We start from the raw sequence: 23,429 nt of genomic DNA, 5'->3' as shown, positions 1-23,429 counted from the left end.
TTATACGGTTTACCCAACATTGTTAGGGTCGTCAAGTCTAGGAGGCTTAGGTGGGCGGGTCATGTAGCTAGAATGGAAGAAAGTAGAAACGCTTTCAAAGTCTTGACTGGAAGACCAATCGGAAAACGACCATTAGGAAGACCTAGGCGCAGATGGGAGGACAATATTAAGATAGATCTCGCAGAGATTGGAATACAAAGTAGAAACTGGATGCAGTTAGTTAAGGATAGAAGTCAGTGGAGAGCTTTTGTGAACGCGGCATTGAACCTCCGGGTTCCATAGGCCATAGAGTTAGTTTATTATTATTATTATTATTATTATTATTATTATTATTATTATTATTATTATTATCAATAATAATAATAATAATAATAATAATAATAATAATAATAATAATAATAATAATAATAATAATAATAATAATAATAATAATAATAATATTTTCTTTGAAATAAACTGGAATTTTCACTGATTTCTTCTTTAAATTTAGCTAAATATTACTTGTTTGTGAAAATGAATATACAAGTCGTGTTCAAAAAAGTATCGAACCCTTTTGTTGGCTCATATTTATTTATTTAGGAATCCAAAACACTAATCCCTTTCAAACTAGTCTCTTTGGTAATGCGCACTCTTCTCCCAACGCTTCCGCCATTGTTGTAAATACTTCTGGAACACAGTTTCTGGAATGGTGAGCAAACGTGCCGTCAGATTCAGCACAGTGTTCTCTTGATTCAAATTGGGTCCTTTTAGTGTCATTTTTAACTTGGAAAATAACCAAAAGTCACACAGGGCCATGTCGAGTGAGTACGGAGCTTCGCCAAGCTTTTGGCAAAAATTTGATGCAATATCATTGCTCGAGTTTTTCTGTCATTTTACAAAAAACTGAAATCCGACAACTGCTCACTACACGTCTTCACTCGTTGGCCGACTGAAGCGACTGACGTTTTCTGCGGGCAGGAAAAAAAGTAACGACTGCGCATGAGTGTCCCTTCTACATCTACGCTGAAGAAAATGTCTCGTGCTTCATTGCCTAACGCGGGAAAAAATAAGGTTCGACACTTTTTGAACACATTTCGTTATTATTAGCTCCCGGCGTAAGTGTACAGGAGCTTATGGTTTTACTCCCGGTATATATGTGTGTATAATGTGGTACTGTATTTTTGAGTAACTACTGATCCCATCTGAACCAAATTTACTTGAAAAGTTGTCCATTATCTTAGGAATACAGATCGCTATATTTGGTGGCCATCCTTGGCCAAGAACAGGCTCGGCTCGCCTTGTATGTGGTACTTTTATTTTCGGTAACTATTAGTCCGATCTGAACCAAATTTAGTTTTTCAAATAGCCCATCGTCTAAGAATAATATTGCTATATTTTGGTGGCCTACCTTGCAGAGAAAGACTTGGCTAGGATTGACTATGGTACTTTATTAGTTCATAGCTACTTTCAGGATCTAAAACAAATTTGGTGGACAATTAGCGCATCGCGTAAAGAATAAAGCGCGCTATATTTGGTGGCAAAGCTTGGTAAAAAAAAAAAGACTCATCTTGGCTCGGCTCGATTTGTCTGTGATACTTTCCTCATGCCGTAAACTTCTCCAACACCTGGTAGCCCACTTGCCGGTAAATGTCGATTGTCCCTATAGCGATGTGTCGAAGGACTGCCACTAGTGTGCCACTAGGGTGCAGCGTTTTACCACTTTTTTCGGAACGAAATGTAATACCTGGCAAAAGTGGCCAACCCACATGGATATTACAGGTACAGATTTTTTTCCAAATCGGATAATATCTTCTGTGAGAACTATTGTCTCAAAGTTTCAAAATTTCACTCAAAAGTAGAAAAAATACCAAAGTTCTTCATGAATTTTAGTTATATTAAAGTAAACATTTTTTGGTTAAGTACATGTTAGTTGCTTAGAAAACTGACATTTAAGTATAAAAATGCCAGTTATTTGCCCTTGGGAGATAGGGATGCCTTCTCTGGGGCTAGAAAAGTGGGCAAATTCAGTATATTTAAGCGGTTGTGCAGGTCCTCGCTCACCTGGTCATATAGGCTGTCCAAGCGTCCCAGAGTCTACCACGTGGAGGTGGGTGCACGTAGGGCTCCTGCGCCAGCCCTACCCAACCAACCAACCATATATAGGGACGGATGAACTAATCCAATTCGTCACTGTCAGGAAAAATTGTCACAAATTGGGACATTGATTGCAATTTAGACACAGCTTGCCTAGAGAGTTAGGTTGACCTGATCATACCGTCCCTAGCATCACTGCCACATACTCGAGAGGCTGCCTAATTTTACTATCCATCGTGTGGTATGGATAGACGGTGGAGGACTATTTTGGCACAATGTTGTCAGAATGTGAAAGTTTGTCTATGAGCTATTTGTTTGATACCGTCCTTAGAACTGGTGGTACATTTATTGAAACATCAGTGCTTTCCCAAAAGATCATTTGAGTGTAATCTTTCGCCTCAAAATTCAGTCTGGGAATGATGTGTTATTAGTGCTCTGCTTCGTGTTTTCGAGCACTAAGAATCTTATGTAAGGCATCTTGTCGGACAGCAAATAGACCATCAGTCATCATGGCGAAAAGAACATTCTCTGGGAGTGCGAGAAATGCATTCGTCTGAATGGATGAACGGATTACAGCCTGGTATTCATTTGGTAATTATCTAAACCTATGAATGGTCTCAAAGACGTGACGAGGACCATTAGCAATGGAAGACTTGACATAAGTATCTCAGGTCTTTACTGAGTTTTCTGAGCTCTTCTGACTATGATGAGGTAAGTCACATTTTGTTTATTTAAATGACACCACTGGAAGCTTTTCACAGTCAGATAGTTTTGAACCTGTGGGACCTGTGTAAGAATAGGGTCTTGAATTAGTGCCAATATGCGTGAAGAGAGCTCGGAAAAGCAGTTCATTAAAATGCAAGAGACAAATAGCCTGTTAGTTCCTTTAATTTTCGACGTATACCTCCCTTCCAACCAGTGTTAGTGTTTATTCCATCACACCCAAGAACCTCTACTGCATCAAAGCCACCTTCGATTTGGTTCATGGTGTACTCGAAAATAACCGTGGTCTTGTCATGGCCAGAGATAGAGGATGGTATCACGTCACCAACGTATTGAGAGTTAGGTTCAGCCACAAGTGATAAGGGCTCTTCTGTAACGATGCCTGCGTGTGTTTTAGTGTCTTCCCTTTGACCATCAAAGTATAGGCTTTTAATGGGATCATCATTTCGAGAACTTACTTTAAATTCCGAGCAACCTTAAGATTCGCACGCCTTATTTTGCTTCTGTCCACAATTAAAGAAGAGTTATGTTGCTAAATTGTTGAGAGGTTATAATTCCAGCCTTTAAAGCTGCCTGAAACACAGTTGATGTTATATGTGCCACAGCCCTTTTGCTTACATTGTATCTCTGAGCAATCATAGCAGTTTCAGCCAAATCTAGCTTCGGTTTAGATGTTCTGTCTCTGGGTTTGGTCTCTTCCTCAGAAGAGCTTTCCTCTGCTTTCTCTTCAAGGTCTGCTTCATTGTCACTGAAGTCATTTTTGTGATATAATAAATAATATTGACTTTTTTAAAAAAGAAATACAGAATTTTCTGTGAAAATAGTGTTTAGCAAACTATCTGTAACGGCCAATTCATATAAGCTGAAGGCAACAGTAACCAAATAGCACTTGTAAAATTGCGCCCAATTTGAAGCGTATCCGGCTCGTTCCTGATAGTGACGCTGAGTTACACAGATCGAAACAGGAGAAGGGCGTTGCAGTATTGTGAGGTGGAGGGGTGGGAATGTCATGGTGAAAAATAACAATGCTCTGCTACCACTATGAGCCACCAGTAAAAGGAAAAGGCAAGGACGAAAATAGCTGTAGAAAAGCTTAATTGTACTGAATTTGCCCCCTTTGTCGGCCCCAAAGTAGGCACCCCTATCCCACCGCAGGGGCATACAACTGACATTTTGAGACTTGAATGTCAATTTTCATAGCATCTGGCATGTATAAATCCAAAAATATGTTTACTTTAACATAACTAAAAATAATGAACAATTTTGGTATTTTTTGTAATTTTCAGTGGAATTTTGAAACTTTGAGGCAATAGTTCTCACAGAAGATATTATCTGATTTGAAAAAAAATCTATACCTGTAATGTCCATGTGGGTGGGCCACTTTTGCCAGGTATTACATTTCGTTCCGAAAAAAAGTGGCAAAACGACCCACCCTAGTGTGTCACTGTCGGCAGAGTTTTGTCGAGTCGAAAGAGATATCTAGAGTGGGGGTGTTGAAGTTACCACCGCATAGCAGCGAGGACTTCATTTTGGTCCGTGCTCCTTCGATTTGTCGCGGAGAATCACGAAAGGACCAACACGAACTATCGCCAGTCATGTGCATGAGGTTATTATATATTATTTTTTCCTGACGAGTTGTTCCTAAAGTGAGATCCAGGGATCCAGAGTAACCCTTGCCTTTACATCATGAAGTAAAAAATCTTAAGATGAGTGCGTATAATTGTATAAATGGCAACTGTCGTCGATCATTTAAAAGTGAATATGGGAGAACCATGAAATAATGTAAATAGACGCGCTTCATTTTGTTATAAAATTACATGGCATGCAGATTTTATTTGATCTCAAACGGTTATCGTTAAATATACACGGTTGCAGGAGCACTTAGATTAGAAAAATTAAAAGACCTAAGCGATTTATCCCTCTACAAGCGCCTCCGTGATTAAGACGGAAGAGCACGCGCGTACTAATCAAATGGTTGTTGGTTCGCGCCCACCCCGGGGTACTTTTTAGTGCTTTTTTAGACTTACCTTAACGTAAACAAATTACGCATATACGTGATTTAACATATTTTTGGGGAGAAATTTTGTTGTTCATTGGCATTTCGTCGTGTCTCTGCCGCTGATGGTATAATTTTCAAAACGGAATCCCAGGCGGATCGTCTCTGCGGGGCGCCAATTTTTTGGCGAGATGTCGCTAGTTGCCCATCTGTGGTCCACTGAAGCTTACGGCATGGGGTTATTTCTCCGTAACTACTGAGATGATTTGAGGCAAATTTGGTGGACAAGTAGCTCATAGCCTAAGGAATAAAGTTCGCTATATTTGGTGGCGAAGCTTGGTAAGGAACGGGCTCAGGTTGACTCGGCTCGATCTGCATGTGGTATTTCCTCTTCAAACAAATTATGTCCAGTACGAGGCAGGTCGGCAGTTGATACTGGCCCCTTTAAATACCTCCATCCGCCTCTCCACTGTTCGATAAGGCAGAACACGACAACTCACTGTATTTTACAGCTCTCTATGGCAAATTCCTGCACTTCTGTAGTAATTTATTCCCAGGTAGAGTTTTATATAGTTTAACTGATTCCAGTGAAACAGGTTGAACGAAGTTAGTTTTTCATAAATTCAATAATAGTAGGTTGGTTATGAAATGATTATTTTTTCACATAAGGAAACTAAGATTGAATTTGGACTGGGGACAGCAGACATAGGGTGGATCCCAATTCTGGATGATTTTGTGATGTAAAAGACATGCTACTAGCACAGAATCTGGTAACTCTGAAACCATATAACATGGTGACATCATAAGAAAATCTGTAGACGTAGTTTCCGTGGAAATATACTTAAGTACGAGGGCTATCCAGAAACTAATGAACGATTGCGCATCACAAGTGGCGCAGATCCCCAACCACTGGGATCGCGTGCGTGGCAATTAGCTCCTTCCTTCATGTAATTGTAAGCCGGGTCTCAATGCTGTGCAAGCACATTACTTGTTTTGCAGCCATTCAAAAATGCCGGCGCCAATCGAAAATCCCACCAAATGTGATGTGCGGGTGTCATTCGTTTTCTGAACGCGCAAAAAGTTAAGCTTATTGAAATTTAGAGGCAAATAAAGAATGTTTATGGTGATAGTGCAATGAATGAGTCATCAGTGAGGAAATGGTGTATTATGTTTAATCGAGGAAGGACAAGCGTGTATGATGAAGGTCGGAGTGTGAGGCCATGACTTGTTATGGAAGAACTGAAGGATAGGTAGAAGAATAAATGAAGAAAACCGGCGTTTCACTTTAAGCACGTTACACGAATCTTTTCCACAAATTTCGCGAGCGCTCCTACTTGAAGTAGTGACAATACACCTTGGTTATAAGAAAATGTGTGCTTGGTAGGTGCACAAAGACTTTGACTGATGCGCATAAGGCGAATTGAATGGGAGCAGCCCCTGAATTTTTGACCCGATAGGATAAGGATGATGACAAACTTCTTGACCGCATTTATATGGAAGATAAAACTTGCGTTTCATACGAGACTCCAGAAAACAAGCCCTAATCAATGGAGTGGCATCACTCCAAATTCGCCCTCAAAATCCGAGAAGTAAAAACCAAATTTGAATACTCGGAAAGTCATGGCAACTTTTTTTTCTTTTTTGACCGAAAGGGTTGAATCCACGTCGAGTTCATGCCAAAACAGTTCGCAAACGATGAGGAACTCAAGCAAGTAACGACAGCTTTGCTCAAATCTTTGGCAGCAGATGAGTATAACATCGTTATTGCAAATTTGTCCTACGTTATAAAAAATGTCTTGACTATTATAACGATTACATAGAAAAGGTCATGTGGCTTTATAAATAAAGTTTTGTGCTGATATATTTTGTTTTTATTTAAGCATACCAATACATTCTTTACTTTATGGACGACTCTCGTAGAATTTCCTATGTGTAGGACATATCCATGCAGCTTTTCCATCTAATTTTAATTTCCTTTTTCTTCAAATATTTGAAGCCAAATCCAGTGTTGATTCAAAACTTCGTTGTTTTTATATAAAAAAATATACGAGTGATAAGTGCAAGTATTCGACTTAAATTAAAATCCATTAAGCTAGGCACACTGAGAAAAAAAATGTAGGTGGCATACTTAAAAACGTAGGTTACATTCGTAATTCCTGTAGTTTCTGGACTTAACGTACAACCGTATATAGCATCCTGCAGCAAACGTATAGCTGAAAAAGTATGTATTATACGTACTGTCTACATAAGTGCAATGACGTCATTCGTGTGACGTCATCTACAGTAACAAGTATATACGGAGGTAATATCTAGCTTTGTGACGTCAGGATCGTATGTAGCATGTGGGTTAATAATGACGACACTCACTGACTATCGGGACGGAGCGTAATTTCAAGAAGTATGCAATATACGTTCTGTACGTGTGTTTCTTGCGTTCAACCCCGAGACAGCATCTATATTGTACTTGTGCCCCGTACGTACGACTAGATACAGTGTACGTATTGTACCTATGTATTAGACAGATTTTCCTTATGTCGCACACAGCTTGTCCCGATACAGCATACAGAATATCCGTATGCACCATACAGAGTGCACATATGCAGCTTACAGACTGTCTGCATGCGGCATATAGATTACACGTATGTCGCGTACAGGCTGGCCATATGTAATGTATGGACTGGATGTATGTAGCTTGTAGATTGTCCATATGAAATATACGGATTTTACCTGTATCGCATACGTATTGCCTTGTTGTAATATATGAATTGGACATATTCAGGATCTAGATTGTACGTATAGTGCACCATTATTGAAGTGCTGCAACATACTGAGAAATGCATGATACATTCTTCTGTAATGTTGCCACATATTGTTTTTCTCTGTATGGAAACAAAAATAGCTTAAAATATGGTTGATCTCCTTTGTGCCAATAATAATAAAACTAAAAATACTACACTTTTCAAATCTTAGTTTGGAGCAGTGAAACTGTCCAGAGAAATGTATTTATCTGCAGGGTGTAAGTTTGGACTTCCTGCTAATTCTTTGGAAAGCTACTGCAAAGCCAAGTGTTGAAAAGTGGCACAAGAGTTAATTTTAAAATTATTGGCACAAAGGAGGGTAACCATACGTTAAACTATTTTAGTTTTCATACAGAGTAAATCAATATGTGACAATATTACTGTAAGAATTTATCATACCTTTTGCAATAACTTAGTTGCAGCACTTCAATAATAATGCAAAATGCACAGCCATGTACAATCCTATGTTCAAACTAAAAAAAGACTCAGGTACAGTCATTTATTAAGCCGTTATCATCCATTGCTTGTACAGTCACGAAAGAAAATATTCTTCAGTTGACAAAATTTGTTTTCCTAAAAACTCAACAATAAATTAACCTATCAGAGTACCGACTTTGGCAGGTTGTCAAGTTATAACTATTCGAAGAATAACAACAAAAAGATCCAAATTAATTAATTTGTTGCCGAGCTATTGGCAAAAGAAAATTTGTCAACTGTCAAATACTTTCTTTTCCGTGTGTACTATATAAAGACGACTTTACCTCATTCTTTTCCTTAATAATATCCTCTTCCAAAATGCAGAAGTTGTTACCACAAGAGGCGTGAATAGGATTTTCCAGAAATAACTTCTCTGAACATTTTAATTAACAGATAAGTTATTTTTTAAATGAAGCTATAATTAAAAATGGTGTCAGCTGAAAACGTTTTTCCTCACAAGATGATTCCTAAACAGTACTCCCCATTAAAAATGCAACTTCAAGGAGACAGGGTAGCTACGCCAAAGTTCCCAAGCCGATATCTAATAATAAGTGTCGAATATGCTTAACCCTTAACATACCAAGCGGGGTACTCTAGGGACCCCAGAGAGTGATATTTGGTGATACTGCCGCAATTATAAGAATCAATTTATTCTCGACTTTTATATGTATCCTGCAACCCTTTGAGATATCAATTACATGATTAGATCAACGATGCGTTTCTTTAAAAAATACAAAAAATAAAAACACACTTCAAAATGTAAAAACTCCATTGTTAAACCTGTGTTTCAGATTTACGAACACACAAGTATGAAATTGTATGAAGAACTGAATAGTGTTCAAATATACATAATATTTGACGTCAACAATGTTCATTTAACTTAAGTATGCTTCTAGACATCCAAAAAATAATAGTTGGAGTAACCCTCTGCAATACTATGTTGAGAAATTAAAATAATACTTGGGGTCCCCAGAAGACTCCAGCTTAGTAAACAACTTTGACGACTTAGGCTTGCTACGTTAAGGGTTAAACTTACCGCTGTATTCGCTGTGTGACAACGTGGTGATAGCAGAGCAGAACTGACCCAACATTGACAACCAGAACGACTGTAACACAGCGAGACATCGAGAGGATGTTCTCTTCTGGTATGGTAAGCCATGCGTCTTACGATCCAATGCCACAGCTCATCAACTGTAGCTGGCGGAGTTCACAGGTATGAGAAGCTGTGCAGCCATCGACCAAACATATTTATCCTTCCCTGCTCTACACATTCTGCAAATTTGGACTTTCCTGGATGTATCCTTCTTAGTTCAACATTTTAAGTAACGAGCAGTGTAATAGTCTCATACATTATTTAAAGAAAGAGCGATGATTCTCAGAATTACTCGGAAGTTTCTAGTTTACAATTGTATACATATATAGATAGATAGATAGATAGATAGATAGATATAGATATAGATATAGCTATATAGATAGATAGATGTGCAATAATTTAAAACGGTTATATCAAAGTTTGCATTCAGAGCACAAAAAGAAGTATAGCTCTCGGAACATTGATTTTAGCCAGATAATACCACTAGTAAACTCAACCACACTCAGTACCGTTAGTTGCTTGGTATTGTCTATGAGGCAAAGATCATCGTATCTCATTGCGTGTAGATTTTTGTATTTGTTTAACACTAAAAATTGTTTGTCGCTAACCGAACCCAGTAACATATATATACCAACAGGACGTACGTTAGTCACAAGGTTACATGAGTGAAACACTAAATTATTCGATTGACACTTGCGGCCTTGTCAACACTAGATAAAGGTACAAAGTGATTAAATAAATACGAAACACAGTACATACAAAATATAACGATGTATGAAGTCTCCTTTTCATACGATTTGGAGAAAGGATACATCTGTAGAGAGCAACATAAATGATTTCTTTGGATAATTTGGATTAGTCCAGAATTCGAATAAAAATAATTTTGAAATTCGTTAAGTCCAACATTTTTTCTTTCTTTCTTCGGATTCTCAATAAAGTTGACTACTGAAAAGCTGAGTTACAGATTTTATGTTAAAACATATTCACTATACCATTGCCTTATTCACAGAACAATACATTAGTTATTAATGTATGACTGAAATAATAGTGCTTCGTGCAGATTTACTTTATCCAATCGGAATTGCACAATGATAAAAAAAAATGTTGCAAGGTATAATGTTCTTATTTACAGAGAAATAGAGTTGAAAAGACTTAACGCTAACAAATATTTTCTTTAAACAGACATACATTTATTCTAATTTATGGAAGAAAGAAATAATTTGCGGAGCAGTATATTTATTAAGGTTACATATTTGTACAAAAGAATGTAAATACAATCGGGTCTGTCTTCAGAAAGGACGTGCTTTTAGCCACAAATTACACTGCTTCTTTTCGCTGTCTTTCATGCAGAATCCTGGTTTTGTTTTGATACATGAAATACCTGAAACAAAAATCCAAAAATATTTAAAATGTTACATTTTAAAATGTTTAACATTTTTTTTAGATTAAATGGACAAAATCTGTTCGGTCAGGTATGGACTTTTGGGTTTCTGGTAGAAAAATGATGAATTAAAAAAAAGTGTTTGTTGATGCTGAACAACTCGAAATGTATTACTATGCAAAAGTAAGTGGGTACCCACTGGCGTTCGAGGTACCATGGGGTACCTAATATGTCTGCATTTTTAGATATGTGGAAATATATGTCTCTAAAATGTAAAGAACTGATATCTGTTTAGTACAGAAAACCGCAACTCGGTAAGCCTTATGGATACCGAGGTATGGGAAAATAAAGGACAACACCATAGAAGTGTGAGTTTTGCGTACTAGATTGTGTAGTTTCGAAAACGTAATTACTGAGGGCTAACAACAACTTCAAAAGTAGTTTCAATTCAATACACTACACACACGTCCTTATGGGGTTTTTCGGGTACTATAGCATTCGCAGACCTCCCATTTCTAAACATTCTAAAATATATCTTATTAAACTTATAAAGAACGTTACAGGTGTGTGTTTACCGAAACCGCAAGTCGGTATGTTTAACAGTTACCGAAATATGGTGAAATAAATAGGAACACCATAGGTATGTGGGGCTTCCATACTTGACAGTAGTTTAGAAAATTAATGAAAATATGACTAATGGCTATCAAGATATTGTCAAATAAAGGGAGGACCCACACAGTTATGGGGTTTTCGTGTTAGGTGGTGAAATTTCCGAAACCGATCATGAAATCTGAATAAGCACCAGTAGCAATTTCATCCTAAAGTAACTGGGTATTTCCATGGGGTTTTAGAACATCATGGGTCTAAAAAGATTAAGTTTTAAAAGCTTTGAAAAATATAATTTGACATTTGTAAAGAGTATTAGAAAAGAGAATAGAGTTACCCAAAACTTCCAGCCAGTACATCTTACAGCTAGAGAGACACGTGAAATAAAAGAGTATTAGATCTTGAAATTTCATAAAACAACTTTTGATCTTAATAAAAGTTAAATAAGATGGTACTTATATGGGTTAAGTGAGTACCTCACACTCGTCAGGGCAATTCCGATCGAAAGATTAATTCAGCTCGAAGTTTTCTTCGGGTAAATCCAAGCGTGATAATTCCTAGCGTACAAAAAGAATGAAAATTCTTTGTCAATATCTAATATAGCAACCGAGATATAAGTAATTATGTATTTTACGACGTCGTAAAAATGGAGACCCACATGGATTTGTACTGTTGAGTCTTTGCTGTAAGAAGAAGAAATTTCAGAAAACTACCGTATACACCTTAATAGACAATTAAATGGGTGGAGGCACGGTGGCTTAGTGGTAGAGTGCGTACCTTTGGTGTATTGGGTCCCTGGTTTGATCCGTGTTCAAGTCAGTTTGTAGTCGACATTGTATTCGTGGGTATTCTCGGGGTACTCCCGTTTCCTCCCACCTTTACACTCCATCAATTCTATCATCAGCATTCACTTGCCTTAATTTCATTTTAAAATTAAATGGGCAGTTAAGTGTGATCGTATCTCTGGGAATTAAGAGAATACTCCAGTGTAGTTTCTGCAAAACATACTAGGTACACACCCCACCACTAAGTTACTGTGTCCTCACTGATTTAATTGCATATTAAGGTATATACAGTAGGTTTTTGAATTTCTTTCTTATAGCAAAGACCCAGAAGTACAAATCCTTAAAGATCTCTATTTTTACGTCATAAAATAAATGACTCGTTATATTTTGGTTACTATATTAGATATTCACAGGGAATTTTCACTCTTTTACACAGCTCGATGAACCTTTGGAACTGCCTGAAGAAAACCTAGAACTAATCTTTCCATCGAAATTGTACTGAGGTACTTACTTAACCCATAGAAATACCATCTTATTTAATTTTGTTGGGACCAATAATTTTTCCGAAGTTTCAACATCTCATACTCTTTTATTTCACGGTGTTTCCCTATATGTTAGATGTACTAGCTGCAAGTTTTAGGTAAATACATATTTCTAATACTCTTTACAAATGTCAAGTTATATTTTCAAAAGCTTTTAAAATTTAATCTTGGTAGACTGTAAGATGTTCTAACACCCCATGGAAATATCTAATTACTTGAAGATGGAATTGCTACTGGTGTTTATTAACTTTCCATGACCGGTTTCGGAAATTTTTTCATCTAATACGAAAATCCCATACCTGTATTGGTCCTCTCTTTATTTGACAATATCTTGATAGCCGTTAGTCATATTTGAATTCATTTTCCAAATTGTACCTTCAAGTAGCAAGCCCCACATACATATCGTGTCGCTCTTTATTTTCCCATATCTCGGTATCCGTAAGGCTTACCGAGTTGCAGTTTTCGGTAAACAAATATCAGTTCTTTACATTTTAGACACATGTATTTCCATATATCTAAAATGCAGAAATTAGGTACCGCATAGTACCCCTCTACCCCATTGGGGTACCCACTTACTTTTGCATACCAGGGCAAGAACACCAGTAGTCGTTACTTTAAGGTTGAAAACATACTCTTTTGTCTCTTCTGTGAGCACCGTGAATCGGTCGGAGCTGTACCATAGTTGGAAAGAGACACTGATCCTTCCTATATGACCATGTAGTCAGAATTCAAAATCGAATAGCCGTTGAAGGAAAAACAATATTTTAAAATCCCTTGTATTGCACCGGTAGTAGTCATCTCAAAATCGAAATGTTCCAGTGGTAGTTAGGGTTTTGTACCAGTGTTCGTCACTCAAATAACTTGACATAATTTATTCAGAAACGCACTGTTTATCAGTTTAAAATTAAGAATAGAGTATAAAGTACTAATCTTAATAACTGTGCATCACTTTTGGCACTCAAGAAAGAAAATAAAAAAGTTTTTACATACTTTTTAAAGCAATTTCAGTAAGAAAAATGTTAACTGAATTCAAAAGTTAACTGTATATTATTTTAACGTTAAGAGTACAATATTAATTACTATGTTTAATAACTATAGTGACTTTAAGCACTCAAGAATGAAAATAAACATGTTTGTACATACATTTTTAATACAATTTGAGAAACAAAATAAGTTAACCGAATTCAAAACTTAATTATATATCACCTTAAGATTAAGAATGGACTATAAAATACTGAGGTTAATAATAATGCATTACTGAAGAATGAAAACAAAAATGTTTTTAACTACCTATATTGTATTTACATGTTGTTATTTCTCATTAACATGCTTTTTGATAACGCACGATATGGGCTAGGGGTACGCACGAGAAATGATTTGAGACTGTCACCTCTCGCAAAGGTGTCGCGAAAGTTGTCTCGCCTCGAAAACTGTATCTGTTTCTATTGGAAGAGCTATGTCTCGTCTCGAATTTCGTAACAAAAATTCGTTACACATGCAGTTTTGTGTAAAAAGTGAAATGTATAAATACAGGAGAGAAAACATTGCAAACAAACATTATGTTAGTATGTTGAACATACTTTTTTGTATGTGGTGCAAAATATCTTCATCTATTTTTGCACCAAAGTTTATATGAAATGAAATCTTTGAGTTTTACGTTCCACGCTTTTGCCGGGTATGCTAAAGGAGACTATAATCATGAGAATGAATTAAATAGTAGAATGAAAACTGTGAGAGAAAACGGGAAAACCCCGAGAAAACCACACACAGTGTTTGTCCAACACAAAGCCCATTTGGCACGTGCTGGGATCGATCCAGGAACTCCATGCAGGAGAGGTGAACGCTCCATCACTGAGCTACCACGTCCCCAAAAACACAACATCAGAATATACTTCATATAGAGTAGAAATGAAATGAAATCTTTGAGTTTTACGTCCCACGATTATGCCGGTTAGGCTAAAGGAGACGGTGATGATGAGTAATGAATGAAATGGTGGAATGAAGAAAGTGGGAGGAAACGGGACAACCCCGAGAAAACCCACGCACACGGTGTTTGTCCACCACAAAGTTCACTTGGCGGGGACTGGGATCGAACCCAGGACCCCAAGCACCAGAGGTGAACGCTCCACCACTGAGCCACCGCGACCCCTTATATAGAGTAGAAGTAACAAGATGTTAAAAAAAAATGGCCCGTCTGGAGGACATGTAAGCGAAACACCAATACAATTGTTACAGATTTATTTACTTGCACTGTTTAGGCTGAACATCGCAACACCAATATCATTATGTCACATCCTTAACTATGCTAACTACAACGTAGACCTGCTTTGCTTCGTAATGTCCAAATAGTTGATTATTGTGCTCGAAAGCAGGCAAGTAGCATACAAATTTATGATGTTGAAGGCGTTATTTTTCACAGCTATGGAGAAAATACATGAAAACGAAAAATAAAAATAAATCTTTGTTTTACTTCCTACGGTTATGCTATGTATGCTGACAGTCACAAATGAGTATTGAAAATTGATGATCTTGGAATACGATTTGGTGGAATAATGAGGGGGGGGGGGAATAGGCATTGATTCAATATAAAATTGAAAAGAAATAAGGGCCTGACGCTCAAATATTTATCTATCTGGCAGCCATCTTGATCCCTCTAAAATATCATGAAGTACTTGATTGATTCTAAACCCAATAATAGTAATAGTAATAGTAATTATAACAATAAACACAGAATATACCTAGATATAATTTACGCACCTTGAAGTGTAGAAATTAATGATTGCAATCCTCAGCATTCCAATAGTTCTTTGGTTTCTCCAAATGAAGATTCGGACATCGGTTTTCTTCTCAAGCAATAATGGGGTACAATAATCAGTTGCAGTCCAAAGCAAAGTCACTAAGTTAAGCATGAATATAAAAGATTTTGTGTTAAATATTTCAATGTAAATTTCATGAAATAGAATTCATTAGTTAGTTACATACAAACTCTTACGCATGTAAGTCAGAATCTACTTGTAATAACTTGTAAATTTAAACAAACTAAATTATACTACAGTTATAGGGACATCAAACATATATTCCATAAGATATATAGGGTGTCTCAAAAGTCCCCTGACATAAAGTAACTCGATTATTATCAGAGTTACAACAAAATGTAATTGGGAAACCGTCTCCAAATATGATGTTTCCAATGTAAGTTGAAGGAATTTTCAAAATCGAATGAGCCGTTTGGCTGTACACTCTTTATGCGTCCAATGTTAAATGAAAATGCAACGTTGCCATTTACCTGGACCCACAACATAAGTGAATGAAGTTACTGATTTTTACGCTAACATGTCGATGGCTAGCCCCCATTTCAAACAGTAACTTCATTCACATATGTTGTGGGTCCAGGTAAATGTAACATTGCATTTTCATTCCACATTGGGCGCATAAAGAGTACAGCCCAAACGGCCCCTCCGATTTAAAAAGTGTTCACTTTAGATTGAAAACAACATATTTAGAAATGTTTTTTCCTCTTACGTTTTGTTGTAACGTCAGAGGACTTTCGAAACACCCTGTATACATCATACGAAGTTCCTTTCTAAATTCTACACGGGTGTAGTTTAATTGAATGTGAGATGGGTGATACACATTAGGCCGTTTGGAAATACTCTCACAGACGGCCGCCATTTTGGATTAAATTTGTTTGTTATAAACTGGTGGGTAATGTGATATATATATGGCCACGGGCTAGAATTTTCTCAGTATGTCAAATATGCAATCAGATTCCATGGAGCTTAATTTGGTGAAAAGTTATTGCCAATTGAACGTTGTATTTACCTCTTTCTTCTAGATGTAGAACCATACCGTTAGCACGTGAGGAATGCATCGAAATATTCAAACTGTGGAGCGGGAGGAGTGCCTGTACAGTGGTTACCGATTGCAAACAGAATCATCCACAATGTGACTGTGTTACATGTTGCAGTGTCACAGTAATTAACTACATTTGAGGAGACGGGCACATTCGTGGACATACGTCGTAGCGGACGATCGTAGAGAGCTACAGATGAAGCAACGCCTACGGCAGTGCTGACTTCTTTCTCGATGTGGCCCCAGAGGAGCACACGTCATTTATTAATGCAATGTGGGTTGAGTCATAGGGTCTGCGCGTGTATAAGTGCATCCGCACAAGGTGCAAATGAAGCAACATCTCCACGAGAACGATGTTGATCGCCAAGTGCAGTGAGTAATTATGGTTAACATTTTTATGCAAATACTCTTTTCAGATGAAGCTGACCTCTACGTAAATGGGAAGGTTAATAGGCAGAACATGCACAATTGGTCACCTGACAACCCCGCGTGCAAGACCCCTCCAACATGACCAGCGAAAAGAAAATTAATTATGGTGTTGGCAGACAAATGAGGAATACGTCTAATCAGTCACTTTTTCATTCCATAAAATTAACTGCGGAATAATACCTCACGCTCGTACAGGGATAGATATTGCGAGCTGCGATGCCCGAGGATGGTACATTCTCGCAGTTTTTTCAACACCATGGCGCTTTCTTCATTATGGATTCGTATTGCGTCACTACTTGAACAATTCTCTAGAACATGGGTTGATCGACGAGAGGCAGTTGAATCGCTGCTCGATCACCGGACCTAACGCTGTTCAATTTCTAGCTAAGTGGAAAAGTTAAGGCTATGGTTTGTGCAGTAAATATTCATAATTTTTATCATCTAGAACAAAGTATCGCCATCGTCTGTGCACAAATTTGACCCTATATCCTACTTTGTGTCCACAGCAATTGGAAGAAGCTTCTGCAAATGTTTATTGCTCAGTAGGAACATGTGGAACATATACTATAACCAGGGGTAAAAGTGGACCTGAAAAGGTGGGGGACGGTAGGTAGCGGCATCACTCCACGCCGTTCCTCCTGCCTATCTCTGCCCATTGTACCATTTTAGGATCTGGGGGACGCCCTACATATTTTTCGAGGTGGGGAACTGCGTCCCCCGCGTTCCCCCTCGCTTTTACCCCTGACTATAACAGGGAAATGTGTTCGAAGTGGGAAAATCAGAGGCGGTGTGTTTTATTACGATTTTGACTCGACATATCGGCTATCTAAATGTTCAAATGCAGTGAGGTGTGAAGCCTACAAGATTGCATTTCTATTTACATAATGTCTGAAAACCACTGGAAAGCTTCTTTTAGTTACAGAGAAAACAACGGAGAGACTGATCCATCCATCGTGAACAACTTTCTGGAAAAAAATAAATAAAAATAGCCCTTACCTTGTATCAGAGAATTATACACGAAAGTGCTCAAAAACCGACTTTTAATATTAACAATTTCCAGCGGGAAAACTCCTGGACCACACACTCGAATGAGGGGTATTTCAAACTCCCGTAAGATCTGCCCCCACAGCAATCCCCTAAATCCGCCCATGCTCAAAAGACGACGCTTATAAGAATTCAGACAAGACGACACATACATACATACGAAAGAAACAATTCAACACGGCACATCAAAATATAAACTAGATGAACTTCTTTGAAAACACCTCATTTTACAAACAAAAGGTAGAAAAAGGTAAAAATGTCAGTATTGTCAACTTAGAATCTACATAAGAAATAAAATCTTTTTATGTGCAAAGCTATTCGTCAATACGTATAAAAAAAGGATTTATTAATGGTATTTAGCATTTATTCTTCCGTGAAGGTATATCTTGATCACTAAAAAACCAGAAACGGTATGTCTCTATCACTGGAAAAAAAAAAAAAAAAACCAGAAGGGTATGACATACCACTACATATAGTCTCACTTGGTTCACTGCCAATAACATTTCACCAGAATAAGTTACATGATATCTGATTGCATATTTGACATCCTCAGAACATTTTAGTGCATGGCCATGTATCACACTACCCACTTATCGTCCGTATTACAATTTCGAATCTAAGATGGCGACCGTCCGCGTGATGTAATCCGAAAGTATCCCTCTGGGCCTAATGTGTATCTCTTATCTCGCAGTCAATGTAACTACATCCCTGTAGTTTTCAGAAAGGATGACAAGGGACTTCTGATGCATCCTGTATATAATAGTTGTATCAATAATGACGGGTATACCGGCTAGGCTAAAGGAGACGCTGATGATTATATAATGAATGAAATGGTGGAATGAAGAAAGTGGGAGGAAACGGGAGAACCCCGAGAAAACCCACTCACACGGTGTTTGTCCACCACAAAGTTTACTTGGCGCGAGCTGGGATCAAACCAAAGACCCCAAACACCAGAGGTGAACGCTCTACCACTGAGCCATCGAGGCCCGACAGGAATATTTGTTGAAGTCTACTGTCTTCTTCAGTACCAAGGTTACACAAAAATGAGCCTATGGTTTTGATGGAATTCGAACCAACATTATATGTATACTCTCTCAGTGAGAATCAAAGCTGGCACCAAGTTTACATATGCGCGCGCATTGTATTTTACTTATATAGCTCACAGAGCTATGGGCGAGCAAGCAAGGCACGTGCCCCGGGCGTGTGGTTGGAGGGGCTACTAAAAGAGAGGTTATATATTAGTACTTTTCCATTTTGGTGTTTAATACTTTTCATCAGAGTGCGAAATCATGAAATCAAAGTGGGGGGAGACTGAAGGACTGAAGAGAGCGAGAGAGAGGGGGAAAAAAAGCTGCGCAGTCTTACACTTCAAAGAATTTTAGTGAAATGAGAAGGTCAGAATTCAAGATGACATTCGGATGCTTGGCACGAAGAAAAACATTGCAAGCAATTTTGAAAAAAAAAAGAAAGAAAGAAAGAAAAAAACTTAAATAATGTGATATATTTTGTAGGCTTTGGATATGTATGTTTTAGTTGGCATCAACAATTATTGGTGTGTTTTTGTCACAATTGACAGTTTAGCGAGAGACTAGGCTAACTGACAATTTTAACTTTCTGAAAGAAAAGGAAACAAATGAAAACAGCACGTTACAAAGGATACGACTGATATTCATAGTTTGGCTTAGTATACAACAGGGGTGGATCCAGGATGGACTACTGGGGGGCGGTGGGTTGTAATGCCACTACTTACAAGATAGAGCTACTTTTAAGAGATTCAACTCTGGGTGGGTTTTATTTTATATTAAAATACACAAAGTTTCCTCTTCTTGGGGGAGATAGACCCTCCCTGGATCCGCACCTGTCTCAGGACAAGCCACACAGACAAGTGGTTGAGGCAAAGGTCAATTAATGACATTAGTATGCTGTTCCGTCAAAATCTCAATCTTGACCTGGATGTAAGTTAGCCTGGTCTCTCACTGAACAACTCAATTGAATGTTTCATATGTAAATTAGGCACTTCTACATCACAAACAGTAAATATAACCTACCTTATTCTACGTTTTTAAATGCATTTCTACAACTGATTGTAACTTTAAAGGTTCTCGTGAAGATTAGCTGGCGGAGGTTACCTAACATAGCCATGAGTTATCAAATTAATAGTTGTGCTTCGTGGGTGATGATAATGATCCTGAGGTTAGATGTTAAATTGGACTCGAGAGCGGAACAAGGGCTGATCTTATTCGTGTCTCAGACGGGGCGTGGAATGGAACGAATATGAAAATAAGGTTGCTGTAATAGTTTTTCATAGGGTTTGTAAGATTTTCGAAACACTTGGAAATTTTTTTTATCAAGACTTGACATTTTTTTAAGATAAAAATCAAGACTTGGCAATTTCAAGTTTCATCCCCCTCCCAATCTTGTAATGCTCACTACGCCGCTGTAAGCAATACATATTTTCGACAATATTCGTTGTTCATCTGTTTCCGCTGGGTTCCAACGTGGTGAGCTGCATATGGGACTTTTAATAGTGTTATTATAATGAGAAAGAATTGCAAATTATGTTGATGTTCCTAAAAGAGGGAAATTGAAAGAGAAATTAAATTAAAAATAAATAAGGGAGAGAAAAGTAATTACCTGAAAATAAAAATAAAGTCTTTGAGTTTAATGTCCCACGATTATGCTGTTAGGCAAGGGAGTCGGTGATTAAAGCAAGTTAATGATTATGGAATATTTGGTGAAATGAGAAAGTGGGAGGAAACCAAGTCCCCGAGAAAACCTACGAGCACGTATATGAAAATGAAGTAAAACATACACTGGACTATGCTTTCTTTGTCTAGCAGAGTCATAGTTTGGAATCGAAAATGTGTTTTGAATTTTTGTATTTAGAGATGGAGAGTGTAAGTAACGAAATCACTTAATACATCCATTAAGATTTCGGAAAGCGAAATCTAAATTTAGGTAAGCTAACTCCATGTATTAACTGCTTGCATCCGCTTCGTACATTGTTCGAAGGGTCACGAAACAAATCACCTCATTTAGTCTACACATACCTAGTACTAGCGTTAATTACCTGCTTCGTTGGGTGAAAATAAGAAAACCAGTAATACATGTATGTTACGTTAGTCAGTCACTTTTTTTACTATTACGAAACGCTCTCTCATATCGGTTATTTTCGATCATTTGTAAGATCCGTCTCCCCTCTTTCCCTCCCCAAGTTGCTTGGATGAATTTTGATTTAAATAGTATCGGAAGTGTCACTGTCCATTTCTGCGCCCCCGAAAACAATGGATTTAGATTAGGATTAGTTCACTTAACTTAGTAAGCCTACACAGCTTTGGCGCGGCTCGACTTGTTGGAAAGCAATCCAAAATCTAAACAAATATATCGATGTCACTGGGGTTTAGTAAAGTGTATCGTAGGTCAAGAAGATTGAGAATCACTGCCTCGATTATTCACTTCAATTAATCATCAAACTCCTTTAACCTGAAGTACATAATCGTGGAATGTTTAACTAATATTATAATTTTATGGCATCTAGAAAATGCACATATCGTACATTACGTTACATTACCATTCAATCGCAATAGGTTATTACAGACGTGTGGTTGGCTTGAAGCTTAGCATCCTATTCAGCGCCAAGACTGTGTACGACCTACACCTACAGCATAATATGGAATCCTACTCGCATGATCTTCGACCAAGATTTGAATCAACGGGAGGATGAAGATTTTCCCTCTCGTCAAGTAATTTCCCCAACTCGCCAAAGAATTTCTCCCTTGCCGGGAAAATATTTCCCTCATTTCATATTTTACATATTATATACTCTATATATATATATATATATATATATATATATATATATATATATATATATATATATATATATATTATATCTTGCATCACTGAGAAATAAAATGCTTGGATTGTATATCTGAAAAGTCGCCCCCTCCCCGCAGGCACGTAGCCACGATTTCGCAATACGGGAGGTCCGTGACGAAATACTGTGGTTATCACACCAGGGGTTCGATCAATCTAAACTATTTTACTGACAACATATCCATATTGATTTGTTAGGACAATAAAATGAGGATATGTTAGTAAGTATTTTAATTAAAGAATTATGAAGAAATCTTGCGTAAAAGAATAGAAAAAAGTATTGACAAAGACATAGTCTTCCGACGTCATTCGAACTCGGTTCTTCTCGTCTTCTTTCTATTTCTCTTATCTTAGTTCAATGCCGTCAAGGATAGTAACGAGATCTCTTTCGGGAGTAAAGACATCCTATAAAATGGATTAGTGTTGCCGCGAAATTCAAAATGGTTCATATTATTGGTAATTCTGGGCATTGCTTAAGTTCTGACAGGCTATCTGAAAGAACCGGTTTATCGATCGTCATTTGTAGTCCATAGGGTTACTGGCGCAAATCCCGTGGGGATGAGGACATGTCCCCTCCAATCTTAGAACTGGGGGGGACTTTCCCCTCAATAATCCGATTTGAAATGCGTTTTTTGGAGAGAAATGTGATGATTTGTGTCCGATTGCCACAAAGGAAAGTAAGATGAAATTGATGTCCCCACCCCAGAATAAGCCTTAAATCTGCCCGCCTCACAATTTTGAAGACAACTCTGCTCCCCTGATCCTCCGCAGCATTGTTTTTCAACTTCATAATTTGAACATCCTTAAAAAAAAAAATTATGAGAACTGTCTTACCCGTCCCTCCCAATGTTGAAGACAGATTTGCGCCGCTGCATACGGTTAACATGGAGCTAGATGGAATTCGGAATGTTCCGTTACAATAATATCCAATTTCAACTTGATCCGCCCCCCCCCCTCCCGTTTCCTCCACACAAAGCTCCTCGTAAGAAAGAGTAACCAAAACGCTTATTGTAGCTTTATATTTTTGAGGCTGATTCATCTGTTTCTTTCTGTTTCATCTTTCCTTAATATTTTTCATTTCTGGATCCGAAGGGGGGGGGGGGTCTGGACCCACCCCTTGGCTACATGCCTGCTTCCCGTAAAAAGCATCATTCGAACCCTGAATCAAACAACTCCATCTGTAAAGCAGTGCTGAGTTGATTTTAATATCCTTTTCTGCAACGAGGCTGTATGAGACGTGGACTTACTGATTAACATGGACTCCGAACCACTCCCGCCGGGAATCGAACGCGGGTCTCCCACACCAAAGGCGCGTACGCTAACCGCTTAGCCATGAAGGAGCTCATATCTATAGCAGTGTGAGCAACAACAACAACAAAAAGAAACACACACACATACTAGAAGTTTGCGCAATTGGGGATCAAAACATTCTCAATGAAGTATGAGAAATAGTAAACGTCAAAGTGGGCTTCTGCTTATTCTTTACTTCATTAATACTTAATTCCTTCTAGAAATAGTGAAACAATACTATGAAGACACAGTACTTAAACATAATCGAAAGAATAAGACAAGGAAACAGAGTAATTTCCGACTAATTAAACTAGTCATATATACTATACCTAACTGTTACATTGTATTTCTTACCATATTACGAAAGCGATATAACTTTTTTACCAGCCATAGAAGCTGGACGCAATCCAATACTGCAATTTAGACACTGTAACGAAAGCTGCAAGTCAAACGCCTGACACTCC

The 23,429-nt window shown here is 37.8% G+C and overlaps 1 protein-coding gene across 1 annotated transcript in view; it reads left to right on the top strand.

The window, feature by feature from the left end:
• LOC145671726 (DNA ligase 3-like) overlaps positions 1 to 23,429 on the top strand; it is a 211,060-nt gene that overhangs the window by 101,347 nt on the left and 86,284 nt on the right. The window contains exon 14 of the mRNA XM_081740930.1: positions 19,694 to 19,716. Within this exon, the coding sequence (XP_081597056.1) occupies positions 19,694 to 19,716 (23 nt within the window). The remainder of the gene's footprint in view (positions 1 to 19,693; positions 19,717 to 23,429) is intronic.

This window comes from Thermobia domestica, chromosome 15 (assembly GCF_964235325.1).
Source record: "Thermobia domestica chromosome 15, izTheDome1.hap1.1, whole genome shotgun sequence".
Classification (NCBI taxonomy): Eukaryota; Metazoa; Arthropoda; class Insecta; order Zygentoma; family Lepismatidae; genus Thermobia; species Thermobia domestica.
Note: the sequence above shows the minus strand (reverse complement) of the source record. Positions and strands in the feature narration are given on the sequence as shown.